This window comes from Zootermopsis nevadensis, unplaced genomic scaffold (assembly GCF_977971745.1).
Source record: "Zootermopsis nevadensis isolate Lab colony 2312 unplaced genomic scaffold, Znev_1.0 Znev_ptg000002l, whole genome shotgun sequence".
NCBI lineage: Eukaryota > Metazoa > Arthropoda > Insecta > Blattodea > Termopsidae > Zootermopsis > Zootermopsis nevadensis.
Genome location: NW_028259134.1, coordinates 15,982,418 through 15,994,622, shown reverse-complemented (window position 1 = coordinate 15,994,622; position 12,205 = coordinate 15,982,418). Strand labels below are relative to the sequence as shown.

Genomic DNA, 12,205 nt, shown 5'->3' with positions numbered 1-12,205 from the left:
GCACACAAATAGATAAACAAACAGTTTCACATAACATAGCTTGATGTAATAGATTTTAAGTATATAAGGGTCTCTCTAATGCAAAATGGACAAAATTGCTGTAAAATATTCATCCAATCAGTTAGATTGATTCATTGTATTCTTGTGTGTTATGGAGCGTATGTTTGTATAAAATATAATTTAATGCCTATAGAGTGTATAAATGCTTCAGCAGATGAAAGTCTCATGTTACTAGTCATTGACTCAGACGAAGGATTAACTTGTCGCTTTGCTAGCAACGGAGGTGGAACTGACATCCTGAAGAGCGTTTATTTGAAACATGTGGGGAATGCAACTAAATACAATTTATAATGACGCCAGACCTTTGCACAATGTTTGTAAGTTTCTTGGTTTGGCTCCGTACTCAATCCGCATAAATCCGTTGACTGGTGAAGGATTTATAGACACTGACTTCAAATCAAACACACTCACTGTTATTTGGACTCTTATCCTGTTATGTGCTATGGTAGGTGGTCTCATTGATACAATTATAATGAATGTAATGACGTTCAACTTTAGTACTTCAGATATTATTAACAAAGCATTTTGTTTACCTATGTTTTACATGGTATCTATCTTGATGATTGTAATGAATGGTACAGTCAATAAATATAAAATAGAACAATTTCTTAGCAAAATATCAGAAATAGATAAAGTTATGTCGTACATGAAAGGACAAGAATACAGCAAAATTAAATCTAAGAAATATAGCTCCTATTTTGAAATAGCTGTATTGATCGCAGTTTTCTTACCTTGCTTAATTTATGACGTTTGTTCTTTCATGGGAGATGTAATTATTTTATGTAAAATTCAGATGCGTCTCTGTGAGATACTACAGTTCGTATTGATGACTCAGCATTGTCAATTAACAAGATTTATACGCGTAAGATTAAAAATGTTAGGACGCGTTGTTTCAGCTGTTTTTAATGACAGTTGTTCTGAAGGTGAGAGTGAGCTGCCAGGTTCCACACGCGAAGCTTTTAACAGTAAATTGTCAACTGGTGTGACCAGAATAAGTCCCGAATTGGTTTCGAATAAAAAACTACTGGCTTACAAAATATTTCATTTGTCAGAAGCAAATACTGTTGATTTATTCTCATGTAATGCCAAGAATTTTGCTCGTCTCAGACGAGTGTACAGTCTTCTTTGCGATGCTGTGGGATTCGTGAATTCTATATATGGGTTCTTAGTTATGTTTTTGATTATGCAGATTTTTATAGAATTAATTACTGGTGTTAATGGTATAATGCATCTTATCAAAGAGAATAATTCTCCACATTTCGCAAACGCAACTCTGTTGATTGTACATTTAATTAGCAGGATAGTTCTGTCTTTGGGAATACTAGTAACGACTATTTTGTCGTGTCATGTGACCGTCTTGGAGTCGAAGGAACTTGGAATTTATGTACAGAAGATTTTGTTAAAATATCCTCTGAGAAGCGATACTGTACAGCAATTGAAACTTTTTTATCAACAGATATCGAACAATGATATTCAATTCACGGCTTTCTGGTTATTCAATTTGGATATTTCATTTCTTTGCACGATCTTTGCATCTTCCATAACTTATATTATACTTCTAGCACAAATAAAATGAAGTATTTTCGTAGTATAAAGAGTAATAAAGTTTTAGCTTTATAAATTATCTCTTAAACTTCATTTAGAACTTCAGTAGCTGAACCTCAGTAAGCACAATTCTTTCATTACAGCATACCTTTAAACGTTCTGTTTTAACTCAGGACTCCTATGTCAACGATTGTAGCAATCGTCTCAGTTTACAGAACAATCATTGAATTGGATTTACTATCTCCAAATTTACGGAATTTTGTTATGTGGTATATTGTGTTGGCAACTGAGAAGCGGGAGGAAATTTTATGAAAACATTGTAATATGGAATAGGGATTACAATAGACTCCAAATTGCCCGGATTGGTTGGGAAGTGTATTTTCTCAGATAATTAAATCCCCGGTTAATCCCTAAAATTGAAAGAGAAACAAGCAAATTTAACAGAAAGAGTTATATAAAATGTATTAAAGTATTAGGAAATTACCATAACAGTGTTAATAAACAAACATATACCGGCTTCATACGAATATACATAACGTTCTATTTTCTTAAATTTCAGGTTTTAGCAACAACGTATTTCTGGTAATACGTGTAATAATATGTCGCCGTTGTTCCTTTGTTCCTTTCTTTTTAAATGTTCTAATAGATTTTCTAAATTAATATTTAACTTTTGTTTAAACCAGATAGACCCCGGTTACTCCGCCCCTGAAGAATTTGGAGTCTACTGTGTGATTGAGTTTGTCGTTCCGTGTTGTTTCTGTAATTTTTTAAATATGTTTACGTCAAAATTATGTTATTTATTAACAAGGCGATCATACATTAATAATTTGCTTAAATAAATTAATAACCTGCACTGAGGCGTGAAATTTGTTTAATTTTTTAGATGTTGATTTTCTAGGTCTTATTTGTGTTATTTGTGGTATGTGACAATGCACGTTAGGAATATGTCTGAGAAGCACTGTATTCTCCTATGACAAATCTTTGTAATTTATAAATACAATACAGGAGTACATACTAATTGTGTGGTCAGTGGAGTTATTTTATGTTCTGTGGAAATAAGGAATAGCATATATAAGTCATGTGTATAACGTATTATAAGATTAAATTGTTTAAACGTTCGATGTATCAGGAAATAAATGTATTTAACGTGTTATAGTAATAAGAATAATAAAATACTTTTGTTTTATATGTATATTGATTATTTTCAGATGATGCGTAAAACAATTTCTGTTGAAAACATATATTATGCTTCTTCCATATATTGTCAGTATGTGTGTTCTCTGTCATCTATTGAGTTTTGGAAAAGAGAGAGTACGCATTTTTATTAGAAACTTAATTTATATCTTTAATGTATGTTATTTCTTCTTGTAATTTTGAGTTTAACGTTTGTAACTTGCAAATAATTTGTAAATATATTTGAGTTTAACCGTTTCAAGGAAAACTCTAATTTACCCTTTAAGTGAGGAGGAGACTTTCGTAATTTTGAAATTTTATGCTGTCTTCACTTCAGAGTTTTATTGCCTTTTGAAATTTTGTGACAGGATTGTTATTAAATGCTACTGCTTCCAACCGAAAGTTTTAATCCTAACGGCAACAAGCACTGCCACGGCAGTTACTTAACTCAGCATTTAAAGGGTTCATTTATATAATTGCAGATTTAGTGATGTTATAGGGATACACGTGTACTGTGAAATGATGCAAATTCTGACATTCACATCATGGCACAATTTTTTATTCTTACAAATGAATGGGCTTTAAATGACTTTTGAAGAATAATAGTGTGTAGTAGAAATGTTTGAATATATTTATCTGTAGTTTTAGTACAATAATCAGTTCAGTGTTTATAATATTAATTCACTAATATTTTTTTTTCAAATATTGTCTGAATTGTTGTCGTTTCAAGTGTTATTTTTTCTGTAGTGTGTTTCAATAAACCACTATAAAATGTTGTTTCTCACATGAAGATGCATTTGTTTATCTGTGATTTATTTAACAGCACTGTTAGTAGCTGAGACTATATAGCTTTGAATAAAAGGATGATTAATGCATTTATAACTTGTGTTGGGCAAGGCCGTGGTCTAGGCAACACGGAGTTTTCCTCCGGAGGCTTCCCCGGTTTCTCCGTGGCATCCCAACAATTACTCCATTCACACACAGAAGAAGGCAATGGCAAACCACTTCTGGATCATCTGCCAAGAACGTATATGAACAGGTCCCAGTCCGAGAAAAGGATGGAAGGATCCTGTTCATATGGACCTGTCCTCAGACAGAACACTAAATAAATGAATAATAAAAAATAAGGATATGAAAGCAAGCAGTCGCGGCTTAATTTAAGATTTTTTTGAAGGGACTGGGGAAAGCAATTAACGGCTCCGTCAGGAAAACAGGTCTCAGGGCCGAGATTTGAAGCCAGGACCTCCCGAATGTAGAGCTACCATATTTTATTGGTCCCCCTGATTGAGTTAATCTCTATCTTGAAAGACTGGAGCCTTTAAACTCCATAAAACACCAGGACAACAAGAAAAGAATTGATAAAAATAAAGAGATATGAGTGAGTAATAAATTATTAATACAAATACTTTAAAGTGTGATCTATATCGGGCCAACATTACTGACTATTAAAATATTTCTAATTGCATAAGTGGTTTTAAGTAATTGATAGCTTGTATTCCCTTACGACTTATAAATAATGAACACGTACACAGCTAAATGTAACTTGCATTCTAAAATAACAACGATATTCACTGGAAGATATTGCTCGCAAGGCGGTAGAATATGTTAGTGGTCATATTTGTTTGAAAAATTTTCAGTCAGCCGTACCTTTGATATGTGTTCTAACAAAATGCGGAAAAGGTACAGTGAAAGATCTCACGTTTTACAAGAAATGAAGAATATTTTGTGTGTGTCAAAACTAACAGGATTGTTTCCAATTTCATTTAACAAAGACTGTTTAACTGCTGATGAATCTGTAGACATTACGATATCTGCCAACATTACAGGCATTGTGTGTTCCATTGCAATGTGTTGCTTGATCGTGGGAGGTTTCTTGACTGCCTTAATACAGCCGTACGACGCAATCAGCGACCCTGGAGATTTTGTGATCAAGATATTGTACATACCAGCGATGTTCGCAATGGCCTTATCTTCAATAATATTGAACGCTACCATCAACAGACAGAAACTGTCGAAACTAATAACTAAATTAATGTGGATTAATGAGGAAATACTAAATCACTCGGGGTGTGGGAATGAGAATATAGTGAAGAGGTTTTCCTGCTTAATGTCCATGGCTCTTTTCGTAATTTTTTTATTCCTGTGTTACACAGTTTCGTTTTGGGGAAAAAGTGCGCCCTTACTGTACTGTGTCAGTGCAAATGTTGCTAAATTTCTGGGCGTTGTTGTTGTGATGCAGTTCTGCAAATTTGTAAACTGTATTAAATTCTCTTTAGAAGAAATAGTTAAAATTATTTCAGAGTATGTAGCAGAAGATTATATAGGTAACCATAGAATGTGTGACGAGAATAATATAAAATTAACTAGAATAGAAGTTTCAAGAAATTTGATAGCCCCACAAATGAATATGAATAATAGTATAGAACCATTACCTGGTAAAATTAGCTTACCTTATTTTATTAATTTATTCCCGTGCAAACACACTGAGTTGCGTAATATTATATTTTGTAGGAAAATATTTAGTGAAGTTTATGATTCTGTGTTATTAGTCAACTCCATATATGGGATTCCAATTTTACTTGAATATATAAGTGATTGCTCAGCGTTAATATCGACTATTTATCTTGTAATTATGAATGTTCACAAGTATACTGAAAATCTGAATGATGCCAATGATGAAGCAATTATCATATCCTGTGTTGGTGGGAATATAATTATGTTTAGCACGATATTGTATGTATCACTTACTTGTCACCTCACCACTTTAGAATGCAGAAAAATATGTAATATTATCGAAAAACGTCTGCTGGTACATCCCATAAATAAAGATTTACTGCAAGAGTTACAGTTATTCTCCAATCAAATGTCTAATAACAGGATTAAATTCACAGCGTTTTTGTTTTTTGTCGTGGATATGAAATTTTTTGGCACGTTTATGGCATCTGCTTTAACATATCTCATAGTTCTAATTCAGTTCAATTAAAGTAATTTATTGCCTGGTTTGATATTAATTACTATATCACTACATTCTGAAACAAACTGATTGATGGCTTAACTGTACTACTACTTAGTTTAAAAAGCAAAGCACATTTCAACAAATTTAACAGATTTAAATGGAGTGGTAACGAATATAATGAATTTCTGCCACACTGTGAAATATAATTTAGCAAACAGTTTTGGTCCCGGTCAACTGCGTCAACTTTATTGTCAAGCAGCCATCACCAAATTTAATGATTCAAGGCAAAAGAAGGACTTCGCCCCATCATACCCCAGCACAGCGTTGGTACCTTTGCTATGCTGCAAGTTACGGACTCTCTTCACTCCCCGGGGCTTCGCTCTTCGTGTTGCAGCGTAGTAAGATTTTACCGTAACCTTGAAGCACGCAGTTTGGTGATGGCTACTATACACGCGTTTCGAAAAAACGCATCGCACTCTGTCCTTGTGCCACGTGGAGATGCAGGATTAGGAGAGGAGCACAGGAAACCGAAGTTTTCATTTGCTAACAATGATTGCTAGAAGAAAATAAGAAGATTTCTGTCTTCTGGATTGTTGCGCCGTGTAGTCTGGTCGATGTTTACCAAAGCTTCAGAGGTCATACTGCCTCCGTCATCAGCGCAACAACCCAGACGACAGAAATCTTCATACTCACCGCTGTGAAAACCTCAAATCATACATAGAAGAAAATAGATTTCCTTCTTCAAAATGTGAGATACCATAAAGCACATTTAAGGCTGTTTTAAGATAAACAATAACCATGATTTAATTACTTTAATAATAATAGTTTAATTATTATTATATTTATGTATTTGAGCGCACAATAAAGATACATTACGTGTGTCATGAAACTGACTCTCTCTTTAAAAATATCTTCATTCAGGAAACAGCTCGTTTACCGAAAGCAAAGTTGTATCAAATGTACATATTTCCGAGGAGGCGAGATTATTTTTACCGTTTTTTCTTGGTTTCTCCTTATGTATTTAGCAGCTTTTGTACACTCATTAAGTAAGATAAATGCATGTAAAATATAGCACACACGTAGAGTGTTGTAATCGTTGTTGCAGAAATGAAGGATGACATAAGGAAGTTTATTTTTTAAGGAAAGAATAATTAATCTGTTGTGCATTTATGGATAAGTCGTGTAATTAAAAATTAGAGGGACCGATTTTTAAACATTTCGGCCTTGATCATAATTTGTTGTTTGTATTTTGCATTAACCCGCTTTACATATTTGAAACTTTGTTGCCATAAGAACAGCAGTCTGTTCTTAAGGCCCAACTTGCTATAATATTCCTAAACTAGAACTATCCTACTGACTATAAAAAGAAACGAAATTAGACATGGGAAATGGGAAGACAAATTTGTATTAAAAACTTAACACATTGCGACAAAACATGTTATTTATTTTATAGATACTTATTTAATCACATATAACTACAAACTCATCAATGGAATTAATAAGTTACACTTCATCTCATAGATAACTGCCAAAATCACTCGTTTAAGTATATAATATTATATTAGAATATATTTAAATTGAGTATATTATTTCATTCTGAAACCCACCCAGCTTCATATCCAATGGGTACTGGAGGCTTACTTAAGAAAAATTAATGTCTGGTTTCTATTCTTTTCTTTTTTAGTGTACTCCTTATTTTCCTATACATAATTTCAAGATTTATAAACTTCAGGCTACAAATAGTTGGTTAACTTAGCGGTACGTTCCTTGAGATTTTAAATCACACTTCTTACTATAATTAAAATACAATGAAGTAGCCACTTTAAAATAAGATTTGACATGTATTTTTTAATTTTCAAATATCAAGAGTCTACACGGCAAAATATATTTTCTGTTAAAACTGAAAAAACCCACAGTTTTTAACTTCAAATGGGATCTACAGCAGATATCTCAGAACTATGTCCATCCCGCGAACCACCAAACACAAGTCCTTGGTTGCCTTTGTTGCTGCGTAAACAGATATGCACCACTATGGATGTTTTGTTGTCACTAAACAGCTTTATGCCTGGCATAAAAATTTCGTAATTTATTTCATGTAAGTTTCTTCGGGTGACGATCACGTAGAATGTTTGTTATTGAGACATTGTACGAAGTACGTGAAGTTCACTTGAAAATTAATGTTCTTTAATTAATCACACGAAATTTGATTTCATGGATCACTTATTGCCCTTATGTTGGAGGCAACACGGAACTCTGAACTTCTACAAGACAACACGATTCTACAACCCAGAAGACTCACCATCGTGAAAAACTCAAATCCTGTTATGTAAATTACCCGCTAAAATTGACTGCAAAATTCAAAGTATAATTTAAAAAATGCATTCTTATTGAAAAGTCTGACAATGCAACACATACAAATTAAAGTAATTACTTATAGTTTCTTAATTAAATAATAAAATAAAATTTCATGCAGTCCAAATATTGATTCTAAAAGAAATATCACAAACCAACACTTATCTGTTATATGTGTGTATATTCAGTGCGATGGAAATACTTTAATTTATAAATTCTGCTGGTTCCCTTAAAAGTTTGTAACTAAGAAGAAGTTTTATACAAACTGCACCATTATTTGTGTATCGATGCAGTTCTTGCCAACGATACATTATGCTATGAATTGCTAGTGCTTCCATTATTACTAACCTTAGTTCTCCGTTTACAGACGCCATAAGTTACCATTACTTGTCTAAATCGGAATATCAACTGCAGTTAGATACATTCTTTGAATGAATATGCATGAAAATAGCAGGATAGCATCCAAGAGATACCTTGCAAACTGAACTTGTATTTAAATGCACAGGACTCAGTATGGCTTAAACTGATATAAAACTATTATGTATGTTGTAACTGAAGCCATAAAAGTGCAGAATAGTGACAAATTTATAGTGAATAATCCTGACGCAGTGAATTGAATTTTGTCGTTTGATATTTGTTGAGAGAACAGCTTCAGTTGTTCCAGTACGTCGTTTCTCAGTGGATTCTCCAGGAGAAGTGTCTGCACTTTGTGTCCAACGCCTTTGGCACTGGAGGCAGCCATTTCGCAAATTGCAGTCAGGGAGACTATTGTTCCTAGTAGGATAATTATCCATATCGTACGAGATATAACAAATTCAGAAAAATTTAGACTGGTCACATCTTCAATTGGTTCATTGAAAAATATAACAACAGAATACACACCTGCTGTTAATCCTGTGAATGTACGGGACATATCTATCAAAACAGTAATTCCAAATAAGAAGTTAATGATTTTTGCACACTCGTATATGTGATTGTAAATTATTCTAAGGTTCAAAATCGTTTGCATGTCAGTGACAGGTAACGTTTTTAAATCAGCAGTTACATTTTTGAGCGACATTGGATTACTGAGGACATCGACACTCGTCATTTGCATTATATTAGAACCGAAAGTGCATGCTTTATTGATAGCTTTACGACTTTCATGACTGAATATGTAAGAAGAGCTGGTTTGTGATAATTTTCCAGAGATTATTAAAGATAAAATTTCGTGTATACCAAACAATCTGCTTCTAATTGTCTGTACCAATTTGCAAAAGTGCATTATTGCAACTAAAGTAATTAAATGTGAAAAACGTTTAATTATGCAAAACGTTATGTTAAGATGTTTACTCCAAACGAAAGCATCATAACACATAAACGAAGTTGTGAGTGCCAGTATCGGTATATAAAGTTGAACTTTGTTTTTATCTCTGAGATAAGTACATTCTCCGCGAATTTGACATAATCCCTCATCTATAACATTTAGTTTATCCACAAGTTCTTCTGCCTTGTATCTGTGAATAGTTGAAGTCATGATCACCAGAAGTAAAGAGCTAATAAGGTTTATGGGTACGGAAATAGTATTGCAGAGCGCATCACCTGGGTCACTTCTAAATGAAAATTCGGGTTCGACTGCACAGGATATGAAACCAGTTAACAGTGTGATAAATATCACTGCACTTACTGTAAATCCACCGATATTTGAAATAAATCTAATGTCAACAACTTCTTTATTTGTCACTTTGTTCATCTTAAATGAAAATGGTGCTATACCCAATGCTTTTGCCACATAATAAAGAGGTCTCATCTCATGCAAAATGTGGCTATCATGAACAAGAGTTCCACTCATTTTAGGTTTCTTGATGTGATTCAGTCCTCCTTAAAATGTAATAGAATTATGCAACTGCTCAGTTAGTGATGGCGTGTAACACGTAGTAACAAGCAGAAAATACTGAAACTCACTGTGTGTCGTCGGTACCCACAATTTATACCAAGTGTAGAAGGGGACACATTACTTAATTGGAAGTCAGCTGGGCGAAACGACCTTATGTATATAAATGACTGTCCGTTTCAGAAAGATTACTTCTTTCGATTCCCCGGTACCTACCGTTCCATGAAACTTTTATGGGTTTTAATGTATGAGCAATTTAGACTTCAATGTAACAACTAAACTGAAAGATGTAGTACAAACTTGGCACATTACATCATTATAAAGTCATACATTACGCTGTGTACTGCTTAGGCAATATATACATAAAGATTTCCGTCTTCTGGGTTGTTGCGCTGTGTAGTCTGGTCGATGCTAACCAACGTTTCAGAGGTCATACTGCCTCCGTCATCATGGCCCTGATGACGGAGGCAGTATGACCTCTGAAACGTTGGTTAACATCGACCAGACTACACAGCGCAACAACCCAGAAGACGGAAATCTTCATACTCACCGCTGTGAGAACCTCAAGTCTTACACAATATATATATACATACATATACAGAGACACAAAAAGATGTATACACAAACAGAAACTTAGGTGGCCGCTTGTCAGTCATTTGTCACCGTTGTTAACTGTTCCACGAAGCTAATAGTCTTTATTTTGAACGCCTACAGTAGATTAGCTAATTCACGAAGTACCAATTCTGACGTATGTAATGATTGAGTTTATTGAAACGTCTTTATTTCATTAATCGAATGTGTTTATACATATATTTTTGGACGCATCATATGTAACCTGTAACGAAGGATGCATGGGAAAGGATGTGTGAAGGACTGGCCGTATCCAGTTGACTTCCGGAGTAACTGATGATTACCATTAAAAGTTACCAGGCAAAATAGTTGGAAATTAGGCCGAATATCGAACCTGGTCACTGCGACTTTACATTCAATGAGTATTAAAGAAATATCCCTGTTTACAAAATAGTTTGAATATTTACCAGAAATTATTGACTGCTAGAAATTAAGCTTAGTGGGGACACATTGTGTATTACAGAGCTACTGCATGTGAATTCTGCTGTTTATAAATGTGAAAGCCAGTGCGCATTGCTGGTAATGGACATCGTATGTTTGAACAAATTATTGCGGTCTCACATGACGTTTAAAGCTTAACGTCATATTTGAACAATATTGATTCTGTAAACAGCAATAATACATTTAATAAAACAAATTAATTTTGAATGGTTATTGGAGTTGTTTCCGTACTATGATCGGAGAACGTAATTATTTTGATGGACGTTTCTTGTTTATTATCTGTGTGGAATTCAGTATTTGACACCAATCGTCTTAAGTGGTATTTAGTTAATGCAGTTAGATAGAGAGAAAGTTTCTGGAAGATCGACACTTAAATTATGTAAATGGAAAGTTTCACACATGGCATCACTTTTAGACGTTTCCAGTACCATTTTTTTCTATTCCTGGTGCCACTTAAAATGAAGAAACATTAACGACATAAATATATTTCACAACTATTATGTTTTAAAAAACTGTACAATAGCTCTAATGTAACAAAATTTCCATCATTTTAACCATGCATCTTACATATGTAAATTATATGTTAGGCATTAGTGTTGTCAATCACTTTATTACACTCCAAGTTAACCAAGTGGCAGGATACAGGTATGTTAAATACCGTTGCTACATATGTAGAAAGTCAGAACCAATTTCGACACAACAATTTCAATGCTGTTTAAAGGACTGAGTACATTAAATGAAAAATTATAACCGCTTAAAATATAATAAATATTTGTAATTGATAATGTCGCATTTAGTTTAAATGCGAATAAAACTGAAATTCCAAAAACTGAATTTACCGAATTTTTAGCACACTTTCAAAATAATTTATCTAACGTTTGTTGTTTAATTTTTTGTATATAAATATGCGCACTTCGACATACTTGTAATTTGTATTACTAATCGAACGTATATTAGCCTTCTAATTTTCTCATCTTCATTCTGTTATTTTTGACACAGTGTAAACTCAGAATGCATACATGTGAAATTAAGGGAAGTTCAGGTTTTTATTTCTTCTGAAGAACAGCAATTTGCACTATTTTCCCACATCATTTCTGATTATTCCAAGGAAATTACAATGTGAAGTCCCCTCAAGAGAGGTCCTTAACCCACATATCCTTGCATTTCCTTAAGCA

General features: G+C 33.6%; 3 protein-coding genes across 5 annotated transcripts in view; 2 read left to right on the top strand and 1 right to left on the bottom strand.

Annotated features, from left to right (window-relative positions):
• The window catches only part of LOC110835194 (GTPase-activating Rap/Ran-GAP domain-like protein 3), a 245,277-nt gene that overhangs the window by 33,359 nt on the left and 199,713 nt on the right, over nt 1-12,205 (top strand). The window lies entirely within an intron of this gene.
• On the top strand, nt 935-1,897 carry LOC147875084 (uncharacterized). Its single transcript, XM_087356897.1, has one exon. The coding sequence runs from the start codon at nt 935-937 to the stop codon at nt 1,634-1,636; it is 702 nt and encodes a 233-aa protein (XP_087213023.1). The 3' UTR covers nt 1,637-1,897.
• LOC147875083 (putative gustatory receptor 2a) lies at nt 8,595-9,176 on the bottom strand. The gene has a single exon (XM_087356874.1). It carries the CDS (start codon nt 9,174-9,176, stop codon nt 8,595-8,597), a length of 582 nt encoding a protein of 193 aa, XP_087213000.1.

Bases quoted from the DNA above. Each gene is read 5' to 3' on its own strand.
- LOC147875084 (XM_087356897.1), top strand. From the start codon at position 935: ATGTTAGGACGCGTTGTTTCAGCTGTTTTTAATGACAGTTGTTCTGAA.
- LOC147875083 (XM_087356874.1), bottom strand. From the start codon at position 9,176: ATGACGAGTGTCGATGTCCTCAGTAATCCAATGTCGCTCAAAAATGTA.